This window comes from Aplidium turbinatum, chromosome 1 (assembly GCF_918807975.1).
Source record: "Aplidium turbinatum chromosome 1, kaAplTurb1.1, whole genome shotgun sequence".
Lineage (NCBI taxonomy): Eukaryota > Metazoa > Chordata > Ascidiacea > Aplousobranchia > Polyclinidae > Aplidium > Aplidium turbinatum.
In genome coordinates, this window is record NC_137472.1 from 42393461 (window position 1) to 42420871 (window position 27411).

At 38.9% G+C, this 27411-nt stretch overlaps 2 protein-coding genes across 2 annotated transcripts; both read right to left on the reverse strand.

Annotated features, from left to right (window-relative positions):
• Positions 1-209: 209 nt before the first annotated feature.
• On the reverse strand, positions 210-11618 carry LOC145780100 (choline transporter-like protein 1). Its single transcript, XM_082591819.1, has 14 exons — positions 11445-11618; positions 10944-11086; positions 8381-8471; positions 8108-8247; positions 7225-7379; positions 6780-6869; positions 6258-6397; positions 5905-6096; positions 5503-5669; positions 4859-5012; positions 3964-4047; positions 3465-3597; positions 2668-2912; positions 210-2197 (listed from the first exon to the last, which is right to left on the reverse strand). The coding sequence occupies exons 1-14, from the start codon at positions 11577-11579 to the stop codon at positions 2084-2086; spliced, it is 1983 nt and encodes a 660-aa protein (XP_082447945.1). The 5' UTR covers positions 11580-11618; the 3' UTR covers positions 210-2083.
• A 5-nt stretch (positions 11619-11623) lies between these two features.
• LOC145780111 (putative splicing factor YJU2B) lies at positions 11624-25089 on the reverse strand. The gene is made up of 7 exons (XM_082591827.1): positions 25015-25089; positions 21208-21330; positions 16743-16844; positions 16134-16308; positions 15778-15962; positions 13574-13700; positions 11624-13152 (listed from the first exon to the last, which is right to left on the reverse strand). The coding sequence occupies exons 1-7, from the start codon at positions 25015-25017 to the stop codon at positions 12755-12757; spliced, it is 1113 nt and encodes a 370-aa protein (XP_082447953.1). The 5' UTR covers positions 25018-25089; the 3' UTR covers positions 11624-12754.
• Positions 25090-27411: the final 2322 nt, after the last annotated feature.

The window sequence follows — 27411 nt, forward strand, 5'->3', positions numbered from 1 at the left end:
AGTGCCTACCCTTTACCACTGCCCAACAGTTTGCCGTTTTATTATCAGTGAGAAGCATATTTTAAAGCTCTAAAAGATATTGCAATGCCATGAAAGCTATGATGTGTTTGTGTGCTCACTCAGCGTGGACATCGCAACGTAAACGTTACGGTAAGCTATTTTTGTGTCATCATTTTTCCAAATCCCGAAGTTCTCAAATGGGATGACATCAGACATCATTGCCAATAAACATGATAACACAATACTTATCCAATATAGTACAAAACTACTTTATTGGTACAGTAAGTAAAAAGTAAACATTAACAAAACAAAATTAGGTCAATATCAGCACAAATGCAAAATACATTTCAATACAAAGAGACGGCTTTTTAAGAAAACTTCAACAATGGTTATCTTGTGGCTTGTGTGACGGTGTGAGGAAAACGTGGTTTACCAAATCATATTAAATACCGCACCATATATAAAAGAAACCCAGTAGTCAGGCAGTATCTTCGCACCTCGGTGAAGTTTTATCTGTTTCCGTGTTACAACAGATGGCAGGTACAAGATACTGCATCAACATACATGCCAATGACCAACGTCAGGTGGCAAGAAACACAATGAAAACACATGTCCGCATTCCATAAAAAATTAAGCATTGACAACCATAATCGTAGGAGAATAAAACAATTTGGGGATGCGAATAAAATTTTCCAAATTTTGTCTTTGTAAATGATGGTTATGTGCCTGATCTGATACAGACGTTGGCGATCATGGTCTTCCAAACTTCTCTGTGATTTGACATCCGTAAATATATTGTTTAAAACGAGGAATTTACGATTTTTTACAATTGGCCCAAGTTTGGGATGTTTTGTTTGTAGCGGGTGAGCGACCGCATCCACATCTCCTACCGCACGGCCATGTTGACAACCCTATATCATAGCCATCAATAGTGAACCGAACGGCTTGACAGCCACGTATAACACAAGTGTATTACAGTGTTAATAAAATGCAATACATCCTTCGAATAAGCGCGAGAACACGTGACTTGTCGCAAAGTTGCGGCTCTATAAAACATTTTGTTTTATAAAGCCGTTTTATTTCTCTATAAAATTGTTTTATAGAGCATGTTTTATTTCTCTATAAAACAGTAGTCCAACCGTAGCATGACGCATCAAAACTTCAAACCTGTGAAACCTTCCAAGTGGCGAATTTTTAATGTTTTGCTTAATCAGACGCATTGAATTTGAAACAATAGTGAGAGTGCAATGCCACGGACAAAATGCGTAAAATCACGTTTATACAGTTCTGCAAAAGTTATGAAAACTGCAAGGTCCTGCACAATCTACAGCTTTACAATTGCTTTTCGAGACGTAAAAAGTTGAAAATGTATGATTATTTTGATTTGCAAGATCTACAGTTTTATATCAGTGTTAGCACACGGCAACAATCCCTTGTCACAAAAAAAGCACCATAAAAATATCACAAACTGTATGAAACACACTCTGTTGAGAATATATGTGATCAGAAATGCAGCCTTTACGTCGTAGAGTACCAGCTCAGTTTCAATGTTAATGTTTCTCATTCACCACACGTCGATTAAGACGGCACAAGTAATGGGGCATAAATTCATAAACTGCGAGTTTCAAATCAAGATCTGCTTGAGCAAGTTTGTCTAATCAGCATAACCAAATGAAAACAACTTCATTAGCCTAAAGCACTTCTTCACTCGAGCAACTTTGAACCACTGTTTCTTCACGTTACAAACTGTTTTGGTGAAATGAGGTTGTGAAAAACGTGTTTTTACTTGTAGGCCATACTATGATTTACTATGGAAGATATCGTCATGAATGTATCCTCACAGTACACAATATTTATATGACGTCACACGATTAATAAGTTCACAGCAACAAAAACCCAGCAATAAAAATATACCATTGTTGTAAAGAAACTAGGTATATACTATAGTATCTGTAGTTCCATCCTGAGTTGCTTGTTGATTTTGGTTAAAGAAATACTGTACATTCGCAGTACAACGTAGCAGAAATTTGCACAGTCAGTGTTCCTGTAATTGTCTGTGTGTAAATGTCGCAATGTGGCTCTCCTATACGGTAGTATCGTGACGTAGGCTTTCCTCTTCCTCGGAGCCAGAACCGGACTTTTTCTTCTTTCCACCTTCCAACGTTCCAAGTGTCTTGCTGCTGTTCTTCACATAAACCTGAACGAAGCACACTCTTTAGACAAAACCATATTCAAAACAAGAACAGCGATAGTAGGCTATTAGACGTTTATATGATGTTGGCACCTTTCATAAGACAGAGCCATTCGTGACAATAAATAACCAGTGCAGCAGGATGTTTCCTTTTTTCATGATTTTTGAAAACAAAAGTGCTTGGGGTCTAATCAGATCGGATTTTAGTCACATACAGCCGATGCAAAGGATTTTGTCGATCGGTTCTTAGAAAGTCTTACCAGAGTGAGTGGACTGTGTTGAGGTTGTTCAAACGTGGGTTAAGATCCGCACAAGTGCTGTGGTGGTCCCAACCAACAAAATCGTTCCTTTTTTCTTTTTTCCTTTTGGCATTGATTCAACGTTTGCATGCGCCGAATAACGATAAAAAAGAACCAGTTTTTCCTACTGAAAAACGGGTGCCGCAGAGAAGTTATACAAACGAACATATTATTTACCATAAGTGACTTTGGCATGAAATATTCCTTTCCTGGTGTACCATCATTGACTCGACTGTCCTCACAGAAGCACAACAGTAATGTGTCCACCGCCATCTCGTATATCGACAAGAAGCAGTGAGCGGTCAAATAAGAGAAAACCGCTATCATGCCTACAGGTGCTGCTACGTAGTGAACATTAGGATGATACTTCAAGACCAGGACTCCGCCAACTCCTGCTACTATGGCAACCACCAGCAACTTGCCTAAAAAAACGTCTTGATTAATCCAGGGACTAGGCAAGGTCGTTCGTTTTAGTTGAAGAGCATGCATAAAGTTCAAGATTGATTGATTGAATCTTTATCCTCAGACAGGAAAAAAGCTTCTTGAAGAGCTTAATCCTGGCGGTTTCGCATACTTGTGGAGGCTTTGAACCACTGACGCAGGCCCGGTCACCGAGATTGACAGAGTGAAGTTTCCGATTGTTGAAGTCTTGTTTCTGGGGAATTATTCTATTCATTAGATGCCGCTGAATGGAGATTGGTCCTTAACGTGCATTGCTCTAGTGAACACCCCGAGAGTCGAACCAGCGCCGCTTGCTCTTGAAGCTCTTTTGTTCACGTTTAGTCACGCGCTAACCAACTGAGCTATCGGGGCGGACATTCCGGTTACGATTCGATTCCCATTCCGGTTAAGTAGCACTCTACCTATGGTGAAATGGGCGGTGCCAATGCTATGTATTACTAAACAACGCAGTAAAACTGCGATACAGGAAAATTAAATCCACGATAAAAAGCACAAAATAACCTACACCTCACCAAGAAACAACACGAAACTTCCCACCGAGTTAATGGCGATCACACGAAGCACGTTCGAAGCAAGTGTGGCCACCGCGTCACAAGCTGACTTGCAGAAATTCGTCCCATTGATGGCAACCAAAGAGTAGGCATTCTGAAAAATAACGACTTGAAAAACACTCTATACCATCTTGAATAACTAGCAGCAGTGCAAAAAATATCGGAAATCTATTAAATCGTAGCCTGCAACAGCTTATGAATAAGATTCTAGAAGTTCTGGAAGGATGTGTACTGGGTATTTCTCTTTGAATATGCACCAAGACAAGTGTACAGAGGCTAAAAATCCCTTCAAATACACCTTCAATGCCAAACAAATAACGGTTATATTCATGGTTAGTTATGGGTATGATTATTCCATACCACACAAGCAAATAATATCAAACTTTTTATTTAAACAAATAATGGTTAAATTTACAAAGTTTAAATTGACGGCTCACTCAAACAGAAACTTCGAACTCACATAATTGAGGTAGCGGAGACACTTCTCCAGCACACACAAGCAGCAGATGCAACATTTCACCAGCAACTTTGCGATGATGTTTTCCTGCAATAAATTATCTAAAATGACATTTGATACACGTCGATATATTCAAAGTCACAATCAAAGCTGTCAAGTTTATTGTTGAAAATGAACGGCAAATGTAAAAATTCGTATTCAACCCGAGGTTTCTTGCTGTATTTTAATCCCACGCCAAACGATTGCTTCATGACATGCACGGCCCATTTTTATACATCGCTCTCAGAGCTTTACAATTCAAACAGCTTCAGCCCAGACATGTAGATAAGAAACCGAATGGACTACCGCTATATTGTTACTACAAAATCCATCTATGCTGAGAGCAAGCAGCTAAAGTAGTCACCTTTGTATGGAGCTATAGTGGATTAAAACATAAGGTACTTTCGAAATGACTGTAACGTATGGAGTCATTGTGCCCCCGTAAGTCCGGCCATTGCCCCTGTAACTCAACCATGCACCAATGGGGAATGGATTCTTCCTTTACTTGTGAATGTGGTGCTGAGGAACAAACCGCTGACCACATAATCAACGATTGTACCATCTTCAAGCCACCTAATGGGGTGGAAGGTCTGCGTGTCTTGGATGATGAAACCAAAGACTGGCTGCTCTCTAGTTGCCTTCCACCTTCGTTCGGAAACATCTCGGATGGTAAAAGGATAGACCCTGGGCCTCAGAGGCCCACACGATGACGACAACTCTGGCCAAACTTAGCAATGCTTCAATTAGAATTCTTTAAAAAACATACATTTAACCACGACCTACTTCGACACAAATCCAACATCAGACAAACTAATAGGGCGACAAATTTAAAATGGTGTAAATGGAAAGCATTACTCACCGAATCTTTGATCTGTCTGCTTATGTACATTAAAATACAGCGTGGAATTTTCACCAGCAAAATAATAAAAGAACCCAACGCACACGATCCGATGTGGTTCGCTATCAACCGGCTGACAGCTGAAAGGATCGGATTGCCAAGTTTGCTTTTGTCTCTGAAACGGGTATTAGCATAAGTAAAAATCTTAGAACAATAGCTTCCACATACAGATCCCTGTTTGGAGAACCACTTGTGAAAAAAACGTCTTCATCTTTAACGAAAGGTTGATACAGCAGACGACCAAGCAATGAGAGGGTCGCATCACTGACGTTTAACGCTGCATCTCTGAGGGCTTGTGACCAATCACACACGAAAGCGTTTTACGAAAAGTGCTTCGGACAATGTGATTCAACATCCTGACTGTGAAGTGTACGGTTTGTGAGAAATGATATACAGCAACGCACTTGATGTTGCAACTGGTGTAACCACTTTAAGCTGCGTTGAGTATCTGACCAGCGTTAGAAAGGTTCTCAGTTCGACTTTCATCACGGCTGCGCCTTGGCAAGGTATTTAATGATATACTCAGAGGTGGACACGAAAATTACCATTCCATCCACTCAATTCAAATCTTCAAGCACCCAGGGACAAGTTGGGATAGAACTAACCTGGTGAAGTAAAACTTGGCCACAGCGCCAGCGATCGTAATTTGTTGGCAGGCGAGCACAAACTCGCTGATCCATATCAAGCCAACGATGTGATACCACCACATGTACCGGACCAATGCCGTCTCGTTGTACTTGACCCACCCGGTGTGCACGTTCTCCAGGTAGACCTGCAAGTTGCAGATACCGTGTGATATGGAAGTCAATCTTACGAGATAAGCTCGAGGCTACCTTAGAACACATTGTTTTTAAGTCTACGAGGGACAATCCGTAACTGATAAAAATAAGGTGTTGAAATTTTTATAATAGGTTTCATGATTTTGTTTTCGTACTTGTGCATGTTACATAAGGAATTTACTGAACTGTGAGTCTTTGAAGTCAAAAAACAACATCATCAGCAATTACCTCGCCTGAAGTTGCTAAGAAAGCAAACACAGCCAACCATCCAACCCAGAAAAGAGCAAGAACCAAGAAAGTCCACAGAGGTTGGAGGAGAAGGAACGGGATGTGGATCATACACTTCCCAGCTTCGTAGAAGAGATCAACAGTGAGTCCGACTCGCTTCCTCATGATCAAAATGAGGAGAAGTAAGATCACCTGGAAAACAATTGAAGACATATCAACAAGTTCATACAAAAGCTATTTAGTCCAATGTTTCCAGTTGCTTTCATTTACAAAGCTTTGCTAATATTGTGTTACCACTGGCAAACGAGAAAATGTTTCACATAGCAAAACTAGCACATGATGAGTTGACATACCGTAAGAACAGTTGAAGCAATGGAGTACCATAAGAAGGTTTCAGCGTTAGATGTTTCGGTCACCAATGTGATATTGAATGGCTTCAATGTGAGATTTTGCTTAGCAGACGCATACATCCACCACAACAGGGCGGTACTAGCTGGAATTTATCGAAATAATTAAAGAGGAAACATAAATTGCATTTAGAAGCACATTTGATTCATCCCATAACAATTCAGCATGAGGATATTCTAGAATTATAGGGCTAAGCCACAATAGTAAGTCGCTCGGCAATGCTGTTTCTTCGTAAACCGACGTATTGGTCCAGTGGCTAATCATAGACCGCTGCAGTGGTAAACAACTAAACATTCATTCGATATTAAGTCGAGTTGTATACTACAAATCACAGATTTGCGCCATCCAAACGCTAAATGAACACAGGACTGCTTTGCTTTGAATTAAACAACGACGATATCTCTGCTAAAACCAATAAACAAAACGCGCTTGAGCTGTCGTAAAACATCAACAATAAGACAACTCACCAATCGAAGCCAAGGCGACGAAGATGTTGATGATGTACACAACAATGCTTGCCAGATAACGAAGCAGAAGGACAATGATGAACGAAACAACTGGACATAAAAACAACGGTTAATGACGTGGAATAACACCACAGGTGTGATACAAGATTCGTAAACTCAATTTCATTAATCAGACAGGCAAGCCTAAGTTGAGTTGCAATTCTGATGGTTTATTTTATGGGAGTACACAATAATACAAGGTAAAATCAAAAGATTGCAGAAACTAAACTAGAGAGAGATATTTCGTGACGTGGTGGAAAGAAAACTTACAAAACTTTTGCACTTCTCTATCAGGCAAGTTGAATAACCACATACCAAGATGATTATTTCTTAAAAACAGATACTTTCATACAAAACGGCAATACAGTGTAGTCGTTATCATGAAACAAACATGTATTCTACTCACGCAATGCAAGAAAGCAGAGGCCAAAGATGGCATAGCGGCACATGTATATATCGCTAAGCACCAAGCTGATCGAATCAAGGTTGTTGAAGAATGTGACAAGGTTGATGATGAAACTGGGGACATCGTCGGGAACACAGCGGAAGAGTATCGGAGAGCTAGAAATGTTATCAAAGCGACAATGAAACCAACCTACTGCTACTACATAGTTGTGGCAAGTGAAGACACCCAATGTGTAACACATTTGCGATTAAGAGAATTTCGGCCGAATAGTGTTACACAGCGCTTCCAACCTTCCTTTCCGAATAAGGACTCATGTGGTTGCATTATCAATCTCTCCTCTGTTCTTTCGTTAGTACCGAACCGTCCGAACGCCGAGCATAACGAATTATTATCTTTTCATTCCCCGAGGCTCAGTAACTGAGTACGGGACATACATTATCTCCCTCTGTTCATTGAATTTACATATCATGGACAAGATGAATCCACTATCGTACAGGCGAAGAGGTACAATAGTACATACAATAAGTGGTACATAAACAATTAAACATGCACTTGTCTGCAAGCTACAATGATACTGGCTTGTAGTTTCTGCCGCAAGCACTACAATACCTTAGCATTTTCATAAAACTGATTCACAATTAACTTTTAGGTCATTTTTCGTAAGACCACACTTTACTCTTGTTCCAAAGAAAATGGTTGAAGCCATAATTGGTTTGTAATTATAGGTGGTGGCTGGTGAACAAAGCTGAACACATCGCGGCCGCACAAAGGCAGGAAATTAGCATTACTTGGATCAACGAACGAACGGTGCGCCATAACAGAACGAGCAGCCAAGAGCCGACCGACAACCATCGTTTGGTGAAACACAAAGCAGTTGACTCACCTGGTACGGATCGGAGGCTTCAGCATTGGACATGGTCCGACCTTGCTGTTGACAGGTCTGGGGCTGCTAAGGTATTCTTCAGGGGGCACACTATAATCACACAACGCTGATCCAGTCTCTTCGTAGAAAGCGTGCACTTCCTAATAAAATGCAAACGAGTGATTCTGGAGCGGAGCAAAGAATTGATACAGTAGACTCTAACTTTAATTTTAGTATAAAGTGAAAAATGTGGAATTTAAGTTAACGAAAAAATTATAATCAGTAAAATCTTACCTCCATGGTGGAGAGTACACGATCTGGGCATTTCTTGACACAAATTTCCAAGGAAGTATGCGGGTCTAAAACTTCCATAAAAAACACGTATCTGTAAACAAGACGGTTTCAAACATCAGGCATCTTGTTATTGTTGCAACTATATTGTGGTGTTTGAGCCTTCAACTCGTCTAGGACTGAGTCAGACTCAGTCGAGGACTGACTCGCTCTCCTTATTGTGAGCCCATAAGAGACAAGGGCCACGGAGTCCTTGGATAACCTCATGGAGCTCTAACCTCACAAGTCACAATACACCAACAGTAGTCAAATTTAAAATACCAAAATTAATTTGCTCTCACAGATTGACCAATGTAAATATAGCGAACGCTGTCCATTACAGAGGTAAGGCATGTTTATTGTTTATTTAATTTGTATTGATGCAATAGAAATGCAACCGTGCTTTGCAAAGCATTGTCAGGCATTTTGAGCATTGTCAGGGTTGCCCGTTCTAGTCGCACCAGTTTTGTGGATTACGGTTTGGGTTACGACTAGGGGTCTGGGTTAAGATTATGCCGACAATGCCCAGTAGTGCCTAAAAGTTTTCAAGGATTGCCAGATCCGAAAGTTTTTCCCGTTAAACTGGGTTGGTTTTGCTTCCCGGTTGCGGAAAATTCTTAGCAGTTGCTGGTTGTTGTATCATTGATTTCCTATTATTTCGAATCGACTTCAATAAAATAAATACTATCTTTAGTTAAAAACACCCTGTAATACGGACAATGCCCGACAATAAGTATTTAAAGGTATCAGAAATTAGAAGCAATGATAAATGACAAGTGAAGAAAACGACGGCACGAGAAAGTCATATGGTTCTCCAACTCATTCCGAGAATGAGATTGAAAAGATTTTCCTCACTGGTCAGGTGAATCAAAGTCGCGTTTTTATTTCTCAATGACATGGGTAGGTCTAACATTAAAGTTTCGTTTTTTGCATGGTTTTGACATTTAGCGATGTAGAAACCATGTACGAAGAATAGCCGTTTTGGCTGGCAGAGGGTTATAATTTAAACTAAAGCCATTTCTTGAGAATTAAACTTATATCTTTCTAGTGTTATAGTGATAACATTCTTTCAATCGCGATTTGTTATATTTTTAGGATTCTTGTTCTGATACTGCATTGCATGGCCATATGAGCCAGGGGGAAGACGGGGTGAAGCCGTTCGCGCTGTTGTCAAATAATCCGACCTTTGGTAATATCTACTTCATATACGTAATCAATGTTCCAACTGAGGGATTTACCACTCTCAAAAAGCGCTCTAAAAGGTGCCTCATGGCAATATTTAAGGTCCTTCAAAAGAGATCCATTCAGGAGTAAACTTTTGGGTAGATTTCAAATTTTTTGATAAAGTTTTCTATCCACCAGATATAGTATTGTTTTTAAGATATTGAAGACTTTTAAGTAACATTATTGATCCCATTATCAATGTTACGTTAGCCATAGCGCCCTATGGTGCGTATACGCAACATAGGGCAACATAAGTACATTTCTTTGGGAGAGTAAAATGAATATTTGTGAAGAAAATGAAACAAAAAAATACTTTAAAGTGACCGTTTATAGCTCAATGTTGCAAATTTGTAACATGTTGTGCTGCTAAATATTTTGTGTTGGCTGTACTAAGTTACAGACACCTGTTTGAAAAAAACCTGACAATTTAATTTTTTATTGGGCGCTGCGGGTTGACCAGTGTTACAGTTAGCCTATATAATATGTATAGCTGTGTAATGTGTACCCTATTCTTGCATTACTGCAGTCCCACAATGATACAAAAAAAAAGATTTATTCAGGGTTATAAAGCTGACCACAAGCACACATACAGCTTTCACACACACCTCTGGCTCCGGGCCGGAGCCGCTATCACCTACGGCCCGGAGGTCGTTTCATGACTAATTGGGGCACCAACAACATATGAAATTACGTGAATCTGATTAATCTTTCTATGAAACTGTCCAAATCAACATGTTCAATTGTTCATGTAGGCGCTCATTTTCTCAAGCTTAACACAGATAGCTATTTCGATATGTATATTTGGGCAATTGCAGTGAAATCACGCAGATTTGGACAAATTTCTCTTCTGCCCGTCCAAATATTTTAGTCCCGTATGGCTATGCTGCATTGACATTCTTTGTAAAAGTACAGTAGTTACGCAAATTCGCACGCAAGGTAAAATAAACTTTAAAACATCCGTTTAATGTCCCTGTCGAATCAACTGAAGACATTTTTAAATGGCGCTGAAATTCTGTCTTGTTTGGCACTGAGAAACCACAGAACAAGATTTAGCTTAAGGTGTACTCAGCTATAACTTCTACGAGGCTGCTTTAAAGTTAAACCGAAAAGCACTGAGAACAAACCACAACATTCAATCATCCCTTGCGTGCCAGTGTTTGCAGATGTTGAATCAATGTAAAATAAAATTGACTTTGTCAGCTGATAGCGACATCTGCGTGGACATAGCGTTTAGTAATACAGTTACACACTCTGATTAATATTTCGACTTAAAAAAATTTGCAAAATCAATCCACACTCTTACTTCTTCCCTCTGAGATCGAGGCCAGAGTTTTCATGTTCAGTTAATTTCTTGTTTGTCCGATCGCAAATGTTTCCGTAGCTGTCGTAGCCGTTGATCAGTCTTGCAGCTGCACCGTTGGCAATCGAAAAAGCGGCTATGATTACCTAAAACCAAAGTTCTAGATTAAAGAATGAAAACAAAATGCAAAGATTTAATTATGCTATCTGCTGATGAAGTTCAACAACGTTAATCGATGGACAAGAACGAAAGCTGTTAATAAACGTACAACTAAAAACAGACAAAACATTTAAAAATTTGCGCAGTAATGATGCATTGATGCGCATTTTAGGAGAGATTCTTTCAACAAGGGCAATAAGCCGATGCTTAGTTCGCTTCTTTGCACTCTTCTCACACATCATATGAGACTTTTAACTTTAACATAAAAAAAAGAATCGTTCGGATGAGTTTAAGGACGTGTATTTGAAGTGCAGCACGGCACCATCCCTGTGTTCGTACTCTTACCATGCCAACGAAAAACAACATGAACACTCCCAAAGGAATGATATCAGTGCAAGTGCGCTTCTGCAGCGGTTTCCAGGTTGAGGGCTTTGGCGGTTCCCCATGGTCACTTCTACTGGCGCTATAGCAGCAACCCATTATCAACTAAGTTAAATCCACAAGTTTGAAAAGTAACATTTATCTGAACAAATGCAAAATAAATAAAATGTGAGAAATAAATAAAAGTGAAACCTTAAACACCACGTACATGTAGTTTACTCAATGAGCACGAAGTCAAAACTTTACAAATGCGATTATTTCTTGTTAATTTCTTGTCTGCACTCTTCTAAGTTATCGAGAACTTACTGAAACAATTAATTAGCAAGAATGGTGTTTCACAAACATGCCGAAACGCAGATAGCGAAATCCGTCAATTTTGCATTGATTCAAATGTAAAAATGACGGATTTTACTATCTGAAAAGTCTGATATACGGCACTTTCATGACTAGTAAAGCGAAAAAATAACAATGGGCATAACTTATAATTACATGCAAGTTGCAGATATATAACAATCTTTTCACTCAATTTTTCTTAAATTTTCAAAATACTGGGCAGGAAATTAGCAAAGCATAACAATAAAGGTGCGTACATGTAAGACAGACCAAAAGTTCGTTTCTCAAAAATAATGGAGTCTTAACTGGAGTCCACAGATTTCATAAAAGTATTAGAGTCAATGAGTGCATTAATCTTAGGAAAAAAGTATTAAAATAGAAACATTGCATTTAAAAGAATAGCAAATTTATTACGTGGAGTTAAATTTAGAAGCTTAGACAAGCGCAGGCTTGACGTTTTAGAAGAACCCGTGACTACAGAATGGTTGAGGACTGTGTTGATCAACAAGACATACAGCAATACGAGCTAGTTCGAAAAACATTGCTGCGTCAGCAATTTGAAGCAGATTTTATAACGTTTGTGAATATTACAGCGGAAAACGCTTCAAGATACAAAATTTCAATTGAAACTTTTCCAGAAATTTGACCCCCAACAAATAGAAGTTATAAAATGTTGCCAGCCGGGATTGTGATCACTGTAGTTCATACAATTGCAAGAAGTCTTCTCAAGGTTCGCTTCTTGTATAGATGAATTCGCATGAAAAAAGTGTTCACTGCACAAAGTATTGACGACAAGTCACCTCGTGCTGTCATCTGACTCCCAGACAGCCGCCATCTAACGCTCATGGTCATCACTGCATCACCGAATCCTTATGCCCGTCTACAGTGACAGTTTGCTCAGACATGCAAGACTTTTTAAATCGATGACGATACACAACAGATCATGTGTCTTCATCTGATGAATAACAAGCTACTAGAGAGTGACCAGAAGCAGCTACTTCATCGCTTGTAGTCGTGCTAGGCGTACAATCAGGTGATGCAGGTGTCAACAAAGCAGACTCAGTTTTTGCATTGTGGGGTTTCCGTAACAACCCGGCTGGTTTCGCAGCGTCGTTGGTGGAAGGACCGTTGTCATTTGAGGTTAAAGATTCGTTTGATCCAGACACAGTTCGTCTTCGCTTCACCTTGATTCCCAACTTATTAGCATCGACCTGTGAAGCCTGCCCACTCGTGTTGTGAGGCGTAGAGTAGAGTTTATGTTTCCCGTTAGAAGGCGTAGAAGAGAATATCGGCTCGTTTATTATTCGGTCACGAATTTCATCTTGGCTTCGTTTCAAATCTGCATTGGTAGAAAAACCGTTACATATTGGTAAAAATCAAGCAGCATTTATTTATTAGTAGAAAGAGAGAATTCTTCCTCGCCATGAGCACTGGACTCAGCCCTCACTAACACAGCCAGCATATTGCGTTTCGCTAACAGTAATGGTTTATTGTTAACGCTAGGCATAACAATTCCATTCAACAATCTGACAGAGCAAGGATTGACAGCGATAGATTCTAATGTTTAGGCATTCATTAGAATGGTCGCCACAACGACACACAACTAATTCTGTCAGAAGTCTCGCCCACTACTAAAATGCAACCAGTGGATTCTATCAATCCTTGACTCTTACTACATAATTCAGTTGATATACAAAAACTTTACCTAACAAGATGATGAATTCACACTATACTTTCAATACCACAATCTCGGTACTCACCAGAGATGTTGTCGTATTTGATAAGTTTTGACAACCGAACATCTTCCTCTCTTTCTTTCAAGAGAGCGATGTCAAGTGACGACTTAATGAGCAATTGTTGATCTTTCTCCGAAGATCGAGCAATGATCTGGAACGGATTTCGGTCACTGTTGGTCAAAAGCTAGCTGGGTACATTTGCCTTGGGAGCAAGTCTTTTAGGCGCAGACAGTTAGGCGCTGGTCAAATAGGCGCGCACATTGTGGCGTCTGGATATTCAGGTGCGGAGCACTGTGGCGCCCGTTCATTTAGGTTCATTTAGGTGCTTATTCATTTAGGTGCTATTCCCAGTAAAGTATGCAGATTGCATCAGCTTGGTAGGTACAGGGCAATGCTTTTCACACAAAATGTTATTATTATTATTGTAACTGTCTCCGCCGCCAGTGTAGCCAAATTGTTTGGCATCCGCTGGCTTCGATCAGTCTTTTAACAAGGTTGACAGGATCTCCATTCTGTTTTGTCCTTTGCGATGTTTTGCAATCGATGGAGATGTGGTGTGCTGAGCAGGGATTCCAGGCCAGCTTTTCTGATGTCAGATCTCAGCAGTTGTAATAAGTTGGTACGGTGACGTCCGGTTCGGTCTTGGTACTTTTTGCTGCCAATTATTGCAAATTCAAGGGCTTTCTGGGGAGGTGAGTCCTAGTGAAGTCTCAGAATGTGTCCAAACATGTTCCATCTCATGGTGGAGATCTTGCAAGACAATGGTTCACTGTTGCATATTTTGTAGAGGTTTTTGTTCGAGATAAGACTGTTTGGCCAAGTATGACCAGTTATGACACGTAAATGTCTTCGATGACAGGCATCCAATCTTTCAAGACTTGCTTTGGTAACAGACCAGCTATTACAGTTGTAGATCATAATTGGGATGTAGTACGCGTTGTACAATCTTAGTCGCAACTGCAATGAGATTCTCGATCTCTTGCTCCATAGTTTCCAGTGTGATCTGAAAGCGGCATTGCCTAAATTGCAGCAAGATTTGACATCGGCAGTGCTGCACAATGATGATCCCAAAAGTTTGTGTGTACGCCATTTTTCGTTTCCTCGAGGAAACAAAATGTTATATTGAACAAAAAAATGTGTTGTTTTGTTAATGCGCGTGCATTTATTTGTTGTTTGTCATGGCTTCAGAGAGTGAAGCTGCTTAAACCGCCAATGCTTTTCACACAAAATGTTATATTGAACAGAAAAATGTATTGTTTTTTTTAATGGGCGTGTTCGGCATTTATTATATTTGTTGTTAGTCCAGGTTTGCGTCGGCGAAATCTTTATCAATAAATTATTCAAGTTTCCGAACATGACTGAGTTCACTTTTAGTTATTAAACAGTAAACATCAGTAAAAAATATACCGTAGCCTATATTCAAGCGGGTGGTAGGCTTGAGTGAAGAGTAACTTAGTCTTCCGTCAAAACCCCGACTAGGTTTTGCCAAAGCTGAACTGACACAATCTGCAGACTTTATTGGGAATAACACCTAAATGAACGGGCGCCACAGTGCTCCGCACCTAAATATCCGGACGCCACAGTGTGCGGACTGTGCGCGCCTATTTGACCAGCGCCTAACTGTCTGCGCCTAAAAGACGTGGACCCTTTGCCTTTATTAAAACTTATTAACTGGCGTTTCAATGGCGAAAATCAGTCGATTGTAACAAAGATTTATCGTCCACACACGTTGAATCAATGTGAAAACGACTGATTTGCTGTTTGGGTAATTGGCTTTTTTCAGCGACCTAATTTATGGAACTATGGACAATCGATCATTGTGGAGACTCAGGGTAGCCGACGCCTTATTCAGAGATGGCCAATGATGATAATTTTATGGGACAAAGAAACCGTAATGATGCCAAATTTTGTTGAAGAAAAAAGATAAAGACATAAAAGATAATAAATGTGTAATGAAATGGAACGCTTCGTGGTTTAATAGTTAGAAAGGCCTGGTATACATGGTGACTGTTATAAGTTTGAGACAACAATACTTTTCAGACTACTTACGGGTAATATTGCGCGTTTTTTTTTCAAGTTTTGGTTAGCTTGATCAATGATCATGAGTAAATTTCGCAACAACAGTGCAAATAAATAATTTCTAAACTATAAATGGCTGCATAGGAAATGTTATATGAGCTATGTCGCGTGCGTGCTTCAATGACGACTGGTCTCTGGATTGAACGCACCTTTTTCTCATCTCGAAATTTTTTCCGAAGAGCTTTGTTGAGAAGATAGTCATCACGCTTTGCTTCCTGTAAGTCCTGAATTTCTCCCAGCGTCGGAACGACTCTTTCCAACTTCACCTTGTCTTTGACTCCATGTTCGAGTTTGTACATCGGATCGGTCGCCAGTTGTTTTTTAACTGCGTGGTCTGAGCAATCAAACGTTTACTTTAGCATAGAGTTGATTTCAAAAATATGTTAGAAGGTTGACATAACATGTAAAGTATAGGGTTAAAAAAAGAATGCAAGGCTCATAGCTAAGTAGAGAAACCAATCACTAATAATGACGAGTATAACCAATATCAAAACCACTCGTCAACCTGTCATTTCTATTTGCTCGTTGTCTTTGGCATTCCATCTCTCTTCTTTGCGTCGTGCCCCACTCAATATCACATACTCGCAATTAGCTGGATCTGTTTGAATCTCAAAGTGTTGTTCGCAAAGATGGCATTTCATTCGGAACTTGTAAATTATTGTTGAATAATAATTTCCAACCTACAAATCATACAGTGCAATGATGAGCTGTTGTCGCAATTGCTTTCAGTATTTTCACTGAAATAATCGGATTAAACGTACAAGCAGTATCGTTGTCACATGACGAAACTCAACACTTAGTAAGCATTGTTTGCTTTGCATGGTTGCGTCAATTGTATCATTGTGTGTAAAAATTTAAATGGATTGTCCCATTGGTTCGAGTTAGAAATTTCAGAAGAATTTTCGCAGCAATTCTTCACAAAAATAAGAAGCTTTTAGCTCAAAAAATGGAAATCGGTTCAATATCGTAAACCTCCAGCCTGAAGTAACAGTTTGACACATATTTGTCTGCACCTCAAAATGAAAGCTCAGCCTAATTTCCATCTTTGTCTCAACATCATACTTTGAATGCAATTATTTTATAATCAACATAATCTTAGAATAATTAATTTCACCTTCTTTTTTTCTGCATTATATCGTACACCCATCCCAATATGGCTGTTACATCCATTGCACCATATGTTGTAAGGCATCTCAAACCGAATGATAAGAATACCCTAAAAACAAACGAGAAATAAAAACTGTAGTGAAAAGTTTAGTTTTACAACATAAATACATCATGGCGGGAGCAAGTCTTTTAGGCGCTGACAGTTAGGCGCTGGTCTAATAGGCGCGCACACTGTGGCGTCTGGATATTTAGGTGCGGAGCACTGTGGCGCCCGGTCATTTAGGTGCTATTCCTAGTAAAGTCTGTAGATTGTATCAGCTTGCCAGAAAATTATATCCTGACTTTCGTGAGTGAAGCTGCTTAAACCGGCAATGCTTTTCACACAAAATGTTATACTGAACAGAAAAATATATTGTTGTTTTATTGATTTATTACTGTTTTATTTGTTGTTAGTCCAGGTTTGCGTTGGTGAAAGCTTTATCAATAAATCATTCAAGCTTCCGAACATTATTGAGTTCATTTTTAGTTTACTTTTTCGCGACCACGGACGTATTCGTATGCACACGTGTTGGGATTTTTGCCATGATGACCAAGGAAGTATCCCTACGTCTAAGGTTGAAAGGTAGCCTATTTCAAGCAAAAAAAATGTAAATGATGGCAGATAAAAATTTTCTCATGTGCAGAATTGTTTTGGTATTCGATTAAACTACATATATTTTCATATTATTGTATCATGCTTGGGTAGTAAGGATTATAATGAAGTAGGCTACACTTTTCTGCCAATTTTTAATTTTTTTAGAAATTAGAAAAAATACCGTGTGGAAAGTTGCTAGTTGTACATTGAATGTTTTAAATTTTATAGCAAAGCTTTGCATCTTCGGATAGCTGAAGATGTATGCTTTCATTTGATGTCAAGATTGTGCGTCTATGTCGATCACATGAGATGTTTTTACGGCGTAAATACAACAGATTTGTGTGAAAAATGTCTGGTACTATTTAGATTAAACGTCTTGACCTCGGTGGTTGCGAAAGAGTCAAATAATAAGTACACTTGTTTGTTTTGTTTGTCGTATCCAGGCTTACTCCTGGTGATTGAAGATTTAGATTAAGTGGACGGGAAGGCAAGGAAGCCAATCTTTGTGTCCACCTTCAAGCATGCCTTTAAGTGTCTTGCCAAAGCCACAGCCGCATGCTCTAGAGCGGTGTCGAACCGGCGTCCTTTCGATTGCCGTTCCAGTGCTCTCACCACTCGGCTATGCAGCCGACACACTAAACTACACTAAACATCAGTAAAAAAAAATCATACCTTGGCCTATATTGAAGTGGGTGGTTAAAATTTTATTACATGTAAACAGGGCTGCAATTTTTTCTTTCTTGTCGAACGACTAAAAATTCTACGCTTGTTTGTCGAATAGTAATATGACGTCACAAGAGTCAGATTATAAGCGTTTGGCCGCGAGTTACCGCACAAGTTGTGTGGTATCAGAATCACTTACTTTAAGTTTTTAATCGCACGCTGGTTGAGTGATTCCATCTATGACGGCGAAAACATTGCCGTCGCCAAATCAACACACCTTGGATTGCTGCGACAATTGCCGTATGCTTTAATGTTTAATCAAACGAAATTTTATGCGCTTCTTCATCGCGTGTCACACGGCGGTAGCCCAGAGCATCACGCAATCTATTTTATGCGCTGACAATGCTCTTGTGAACTGTAAAAAGTTTGCAACCTAATAAATACCGGCTTATTGTTACGCAAAAGTTATTCTTTCATCGAATGCTTATTGTTTACCGGTGTCGTTGCGAATATAAATCATCGTGAAAGAAGATACAGTTAAAAAGTGGAATTTACCTGCTATAGATTATATCAAACAGGAGGAAGTTAGTGTGGTATTTTGCAAAATTTGTAAAGAATTTTATGACAGAAACAAATCGGAATTAGAAAAGCTACGGGGTCAAGTTAAAAAAGTAGTACAAAATTGGATAAACGATTCTTCGGCAGAAAAGAAAAATAATGCTTCTGATCATAATTTATGGCATTGCGCGTGCGTGAACGGGCAGTTTTGCGTCTTCAAGTATTTCAGTTACGATGCGACAGCTTCATCCTCCCATACAGCGTCTTATGATTCCGATTCTGACAGCTAGTTCTTTATCAAACAGACTCGTGTTTGCTCGCAGTATCTCAATTGTGCCGAAATTATGTTAGTGTAAATGTAAATCGAGGCAATCATCCCGTAGTGAGATATTAATTTGTTACCGGTACCTGGTTGAACAAGTAACGTTATTTTATGATAATTCAAAGTCGCTAGATGTCGAATTAATGTAAAACAAACGTAAATTTCTTCATGGGCATTGTTACGCAGGCAGCAAAATTCGTTATTTTTGCATTGACTTCACGTCTGTAGACGTTGAATTAATGTAAAAATGATGATTTTTGCTGTCTGGGCACGCAATGTAACCCGCCAGGAAATTTAAATAGATTTGTGCTGACTCGAACGTTGAATCAACCCAAAATTAACTTACTTTTCCCCCTGAGTTATTTGACGTGATTTAACGTAACAGCGTGCGTATCGCTACTTTTGGTATTATTACAACACTACAAATCAAACAGTGCGGTCGTGACTCGTGATAGACTACTCTAGTGTATTTTTCGCTTCTCATTTTTTCGATTCAACGTCTGCAGACTGTAAAAACGACGGGTTTTGCCAGCTGGGTTGTGTGCTTTTGTGAATGCAAATGCAAAATCGCCCATTACGTAATCACAGAAACCCTTTTAGTGGATAGAAGTCAAGTTGCAACCGTGGTTATCTGTCTACTATTCTTTATTCACATTGCAAAACGTTTCTGCAATCTTGGATTAACAAGTGCATAAGTCAGACATAAATCCAAACTTGCAAACACGTTGACATTTAAAGTAGCCTACTTCGGTTATTTTATCTATAAAAGAAACCCGTTGTGTCGAATAGCACAAAACGTGTGTGGCGAAATGTTTGATGCCAGGCGTTGGAACTTCGATCAAAGCATTCTCCCGCAGTGTTCAAAATGGTGGCGCTGACGCCTTGGGAGTTTCTCGTGTGAAGCGTTGCTTTTAGACCTTGCTTTAAAGTACCTGGCGCAAGAAAGTTTACGTAAGCCAGCACTCTTATGATTGCATCACGTGATGTCCCCCCCCCGATTGTTCCTCGACCTGACGATGTTTAGTCCTCTCTCAGTTTTTTTTCCTTTTTATTTTCCTCTTTTTTTTCGTTTTTTTTTCGTAAGGCACGGCGTTTGTCAAATAGTGATGGCGCGTGTCGAGTGACCTCGTCACCAAAAAAAGCAAAAATCGCAGCCCTGCATGTAAACTAAAACATTACATGTAAACTAATAGGAAAATCTATCTAATAGTTTTTAATGTAGGCTACAGTTTTTCAGGCTATAGCTTAACCGCTTTCGACATCTCAAGTTTGTACACACTATAGCATTAATTAATCAAAGTTGTGCGCTTTTAAACATTTTGACTGGTTTACTATTGACCTAGTCAAGAAAAGCATTTATGTTGAAAAATAGCCTACCTGAATACACTATTACTCAGCGCTGCCACTCAGCAACTTCACTCACTGAAGCCATGACCAACAACGCACACGCATTAACAAAACAAATTTTTTTCCGGTTCAATATAATATTTTGTGTGAAAAGCATTGCCCTACGCCCCTACCTGTCAAGCTGATACAATCTACAGACTTTACTAGAAATAGCACCTAAATGACCGGGCGCCACAGTGCTCCGCACCTAAATATCCAGACGCCACAGTGTGCGCGCCTATTAGACCAGCGCCTAACTGTCAGCGCCTAAAAGACGTGGACCCATCATGGCTGCCTGATTTGTCACATTTTGCAGATTTAGATTACCGCTACTGCTAGTATTTGACTGACATTTTCTGAGATGTTTTTACTTTTTGCTGTCTCTTATATCTTTATTGCCTTGGGGAAGCAGTAGCAAATGCAAAAAAGTAAGTTGAAAAACGCTCAATCAGATTGTTATTGAAAAATTAACAGTCTGACTAAATCTTCAAAATCAAATTGTCTTTGTTTTTCAACATCTGATGATGTTAAAACCTATTGTGTCATCTGGGGAAAACAGTAAAGAAGGAACAAAATATCATTTAAAAAAAAAAATTCATTTAAACAGTCCCCAAAGTTGGCAGAGTCTGAAAATTTCTGTAAAATGTGACAAATCTGGCCATATCTTTAGGCAGCCATGATACTGATTAGTGATTAACATGACATGCATGTTTTATTGGTTTCGAAGCTTAAACTGTTTAATTACAGCAAAACGGGTAGAATTAAAAAAATACTAAATATTCCATAAAGCTTCTTAGCATAAGCGTTACATAAAAGCAGCATAATTCATTATAACCATTAACCAATTGTCATTTTGCACACAAAATTAGACAACATTGACAAAAAACATGTTTGTTACACTACAATTACCTCAGACTTGAGTTTGCGAGCTCGCTCTCGCAATGGATGAGAGTTATGGTAACGATCAAGAGAACCATGTTTCTTGTAATCAAAGTCTGGGGGATAGTATTTGTTTACTCCTTTCCTCTCCCCCTACGTGAACAATAATAATGTGCAACATAAGCAATCATGTAAGCTATCGTTTCAACTAAAAATTATGCCTCATCACCTAAGCTAGGGTCTGGGGCAATTGGTATAAAACGCGGAGTTCGTCAAGGATGTATACTATCTCTATGACTCTTCAACATGTGTAGTTGTGTACTGAAATGATCTTTAGACAAGTTGATGGCATGGAGGATATCAGCATAGGAGGAAAAAATGTATCCAACCTGTAAATGCAGATGACACTGTCTTGTTGGCTGAATCAGCAGAAGCTCTCCAAAATATTTTAGAAAAAGTAAACAATATTGAAAAGGAATATAACATGAAAATTAACAGAAAAAAGACAAAATGATTGTAACAAGAAAAGAAAATGCACCAAGTTTAAATTTTGCTATTGGCAGAATGCTGGTTGAACAAGTCAAAAGCTTTACCTATTTGGGACACACAGTAACTGAAGATGACAGATGAGATACAGAAATATTGAGACAAAGACAAATAGCAAGAAACAACTTGTCAAAATGAAAAAGACACGAAAAATTAACATCAACACTCAAAAGTGAATTATGAAATGCTATATCTGGACTACGTTTCTTTACAATGCAGAAACATGGATAGGGATGGGCAATTCAGAATAATTCACTATTCCAGAATTATTCCGGAATACTAAACCGAATCCAGAATCGAATCCAGAATACCGAATCCTATTAACTTCCAGGCTCCACAAGCCTTAAAGCAGCCGGCGGCCATCGCGGCCATGGCCGCTAAGTAGTCCTTGAATGGCCGCCGGTGCCACCTCCTCAGTCGGCAAAGTTTGGCCGCCGGTTTCTTCTAGCCAATTATTTAATTTTGCGTTTTATTTATGTAATTTTTTCGAATAATTGTGGATTAACTGTCAAAATATATAGTATTAAAGAGTGACGTAGAATTAGGTCAGCGCGTCATAATCACCACTGTTGTGTTATGCAGGAACATTTGCTATTGCATATAATGGAATATATCCACTATCCACCTGCGATTACCAGCTACAAGTCTTGTTTGTAATTCCCGACGTTTATTTAACAAAGTGTTAATCCGAAGTGCTAATTTACATCCTTGGCAATATTGTCGTTTTTATGTTGATTCAATGTTCTCTGACATTGAATAATTAATGAAAAGGAGAACTAGGTTAGTTAACAGCCGAGAGGAAAACATGTGTCTTCACAGTTGAGGAATGTTCTCGCTGTGGGTTAGTGACTTCACACCTTCAATGGTGACATCATAACAGTATAAATGGTCAGGTTTTATGAAAGGCGGTATGCAGTTGAAACAATTTACTGAGCAGCAAGCAGTTGAAATAATATCGTGTCGTCAGATGGTCCCGCAGTGATAAAGCAGTTATTGCGTGGTACAACAATTCTAGGACAGCAGGACGTCGCCCAGACTTCAACAATTCCAAGTGATCATTTTAGCAAGTTTAATTTTGTTTATTTGTGCTGTCGTTATTTGTATTTTGGCCTACAACTGCGCAGATTTGGCCGCCGAGAAGGAGCTTCCGGTAGGCCACAATGGCTGCCAGAAAAAAATACGAGTTTTAAGGCCTGCTCCAGCAACACAAAAAGTAAAAAATTTCAGACACAAAAGCTACACAATCAAAGTAAATGTTTGTTGCAATGCAACACATTAAGGCATTCTAGATGACTGCCAGCCAAACGGGAGCAGTGTTGCCAGATGATGGAAGCCGCTTGGCAACAAAAGTAACTAAAATTTCACCAGATATTTAAAACACCCTAAACAGGCCCGTAGCCGGGGGCCAGGGGGGCATCGCCTCCCGCCCCTGAAAAAATTTCACCCCCCCCTGGCAAAATCCCAACATTCTCGAGCAACAGCTACAATTAGAATGATTTTGCCCTAACAAATTTTTGGGCCTCCCCTAAAAAAAATTGCCTCCCCCCTTGCTTTGCGGTCTGGCTACGGCCCTGACCCTAAATAAAGCAATTTCGCTTAAATACAAATAGTTGTTAAGACATAAGACACTGCCATCATCCATACGCAAACCTCTTGCAAAACGTTTTCTATACGAGCGTTGAGCAGGGATTATTTGCTAAAAAGTTAAAAATTGAAAAAACTTTCTTAAAAATTAAATTAAGTAGGGAAAATTTCACTTTTTGAAAGAGCGGAACTGCGGATGGTGTCAGTGCAAAGAAAAAAGTGAGTAAATCACACTTTTTTTCAGTTCACTGTCTCCAGCTGACAGCTTGCACAAGACTTATGTATATCTTTAAAATCGAATCTTACTACCCGGTTTTATTGCCGTTTTGGATTCGGATAGTTTAGGACCCGAATCCTTCTGGATTCGGTATTCTGAATTGCCCATCCCTAAACATGGACAATTGGACATTGTCATCATAAATGGCAAAACGACTAGTCTAGAGCATTTGAAATGTGGGTTTCCAGAAGAATGCTTAAAATTTTATGGAAGGATAAATTCACAAACGAATGTAATATTTCGAATGCAAGCCAACATGAAAATTCTACAAACAATTAAACCAAGAAAATTGAAATATTTAAGCCATATGATTCGCAAATTGCTGCAAAGACAACTACGGTACTCGAAGAAAAATTGAATAAAAAACAGAATAGGGGCAGACCACCAAGAATTTGGACTAGTGATATTGAAGACTGGACAGGACTAGATAACAAAAGAGAAATTTGGCCTTCATTGCCCCCAAACCTCTACCTAGAAGAATGAACTTAACAATGATTATGATTGAAATGTCTGTCGATTTTACTTTTTTTTATATCTAAGTAATAACTATACTAAAATTATATAATGTAGCTCTTGTTTGCATGTAATTTCATTTCACAATTATTTAGATTTATAATTAAAAACATTTTTTAAACGTATTTGATTAGTCTAAGATGACATTGTCAATCCATCATGACAAACGACTATAATTACAATAGGTCTCACCCCAAACAGCAAACCAGTCATTTTTTACACTGATTTAACGTTTGCAGATGTTGAATCAATGTCAAAAACGACTTATTTGCCGTCTGGGATTTCACATGTCCAGTTAATAGCCTAATATCCAACATTGCAAGACCAATTAGAGTAAGATTCATTCCCTATGCCAGCAGGCTTTTATTCGACCTAAGACTGACTGTAAAAGCTTAATAATTCTGATTCAAAGATGCAAACAAGAAGGATCCACAAAATATCACAACATCTTTTTGTTATTGCAATTAATATATACAAGGTAACCCTGGCACTTTCATCATATGATTTCTAAATTATACATCTCTGGAAGACAAGAATAAAAATATATTATAAGTGTTTCAATGGATTTTGGTAAATCAGGCGTCTGCTTAACGATGCTTACTATTGACGTAGTTTTCGAAGCAAGGGAAAACAAAAAACACAACTACTCGAAGGGTAAACCACCAAAAATGTTGACTAATGATATTAAAGACTGGTCAGGAGTCAGGACTTGATTACAAAACTGCAAAAAGAAAAGACTCACAACAGAGAAACTTAATTGTTCCTGGACCTGACTTGACGCCTTCTCTCAGTTTTTTTTTCCATAAGGCACGGGGTTTGTCGAATAGTGACAGCGCATAAAAATCGCAGCCGTGGCCATGGCAACACTTTAAAAATTTGCACCCCAGCCCTATTTTAAAAGTATTAAAAACACTCACCATAATGAAGACTTGAAAAATATATATAATGAAAATAGAACAGAAACAATTTCAAACCATGTAAAGTTATCAACCTTTCTAAAGAGCATAAAAATGTTATTAATGAATTGCCAAGAGTATAGCCTAGTCAATACACTGAAAGAAGCCAAAATACAGCATAGCCTAGTAGGCTATATATAATTTACATATACAATACTAAAAAGTTCATCAGCAGCATCAGCATACAATACTAAAATGTTCATCAGCATTTTTATCCTTTCCAGCAGTACCCAGACAGCAGACTTGATGTTTCCTGCAAAAATCAAATACTTTCTTTGATTTTTTCACGCATTGTTTCCATGAAAAATCTTTAAAAACAAGTCATTTTTTTTCACTTTCAAATGGAAAGTAGTGAAAGTATCACTAAAAGAAATGTAGCGGCTCTCCACTACATTGAAAAAAATAGTGCAGCTACTACAGTAGTGATGCAAGCCGCACCACGTACACGGCCGCTTTTGATTTTGTTGCCACGTACCGCGCCGAAGGTTAAAATGACAAAGTCGCGCCACGTAATCTTTCAAGAAATATCAGCTATGAAACTTCAAATTTAAATTGGAAACACGGATCAGTTTTTTTTTCCTTTAACGGAATCGGAAACCCTAAGCTGGAAAGCTATTCAAATGGTTTGCAGTTGAAAGGGTTTTTGGGGTTAGCTTGTGAGGGAAGCTGTACGAGTGTTTTTGGTTAATAGCCTAGCTGATAAGCTCAGTTACTAGGCTCTTGGACTAGCGCAACTACGGTACCGCATTAGTTACCGTACTATAACAGTTAGCCTAGTACCGTAAGTTCAGGCTATAAGTTTTACTCTTGAGGTCTTGTCTGTCTGTGTAGTTCATACCGTACAACCACTGACATTAAAATTGCATTATTGCTTACAAAAAGTGTTCAAAAGTCCTGATACTGGATCCAGAAACATTCTATTGAAAAATCGGAGCTGGTATACAAGTCCCCCATCCACCACCCTTGGCAACTCATGACAAAGACAGGACTCAACCAAACATATCGGGTGAAACTACTTTACCTTTGCTTTACTGTTCACACATTTCAATCCACATGTTTTGGTCAATTCCTCTTTGTCATGAGTTGCCAAGGGTGGTGGGGGGGGGGGACTTGTATACCAGCTCCTGACTTTCTAAAAAATAACGAGTTAAAATGTTTTTTGAAAATTTTGTAATTTTCGAGGTGCGGTGCAGTGTCAAAGTTCCAGATAAATTGTGGTGTACGGCGTAGGGATAGGTGATTCAGTTGCGGTGCGGTGTGCGGATAAAAATTGTGAGTTTGCTGTGCTCTCTAGCGGCTACTGCAGCTGCTACTGTACTTCAACAAAAATGTAGTGGTGATACAAAAGTAGCACGCTACTGCCCACCTCTGCTTACATCCTCACAACTAACATCACTCATCCTAATAAGATCGCACTACCTCAGCAATAACCGTTCAAAGTCAGCAAAAGCAACATATAAAAATAGGCAGTGGTTATTTGACCGGCTCCGGTCTTTGAATCTGAAACACTATTTGACCGGTCATGACGTCACTACATAAGCACTTTTTTCTTTTTCTCTTTCAAAGCAAAAGACGATAAGCGCCTTAAGTTTTAAATTCAACACGGTTTTTTCAACTGAATCCGTGGCGCATACGTAACGTCTCGGGCTGCCATTCTAGAGGGAATGAGTTCGGTTCTATCTGGAAGCGTTCGTTTTTGTTTTTTTTAACTAAATTTTTGAAAGTGGAAAGTTGTCTTGAAGGGTTGGTTGAGATGATGATTTGAAACTTGACTGATTGTTGTGCGACAATGAGACTGGATTTAATTTTTAACTTCGGACTTCAGCGAAACGTAATCTTACAGCCTATTAGAAGGTGTGATTTTTTCAGAGAAATTATGCTAAGAAATGAAAGGAATTTGTTAAAAATAAAGACTAGAAAAAACTTTTTTAATTCGTTTTGAAACTTTTTTATTCACTTGTTGATTCATTCATATCAGTTTGTATCCTTTTGTAGTTAAAAAAAAAAAAAAAAAGAACGCTTCCGGATAGTATCGAACTCATTCCCTCTAAAATGGCAGCCCGAGACGTTACGTATGCGCCACGGACTCAGTTGAAGAAAACGTGTTGAATTTAAAACTTAACGCGCTTATCGTCTTTTGCTTTGAAAGAGAAAAAGAAAAAAGTGCTTATGTAGTGACGTCATGACCGGTCAAATAGTGTTTCAGATTCAAAGACCGGAGCCGGTCAAATAGCCACTGCCATAAAAATAATAAACATAGTTACACAAGTCAGACTCTGTTTCTGAAATCTGAATTCTTTTTTCATCTGCATTCCTGCAAAATTCGGAACGGAAAAATCCGCTTCAAGAACAAACGGA

Bases quoted from the DNA above. Each gene is read 5' to 3' on its own strand.
- LOC145780100 (XM_082591819.1), bottom strand. From the start codon at position 11,579: ATGGGTTGCTGCTATAGCGCCAGTAGAAGTGACCATGGGGAACCGCCA. The intron at 8,472-10,943 runs GTAAGAGTGTGG...TCTTGTTTACAG, and splicing joins CTCGATCTCAGAGGGAAGAA to ATACGTGTTTTTTATGGAAG. The intron at 7,380-8,107 runs GTGAGTCAACTG...TAACATTTCTAG, and splicing joins AAGCCTCCGATCCGTACCAG to CTCTCCGATACTCTTCCGCT.
- LOC145780111 (XM_082591827.1), bottom strand. The intron at 15,963-16,133 runs GTTGACGAGTGG...TTGATTGCTCAG, and splicing joins CGAGCAAATAGAAATGACAG to ACCACGCAGTTAAAAAACAA. The intron at 13,701-15,777 runs GTGCGTTCAATC...AATCCGTTCCAG, and splicing joins AATTTCGAGATGAGAAAAAG to ATCATTGCTCGATCTTCGGA.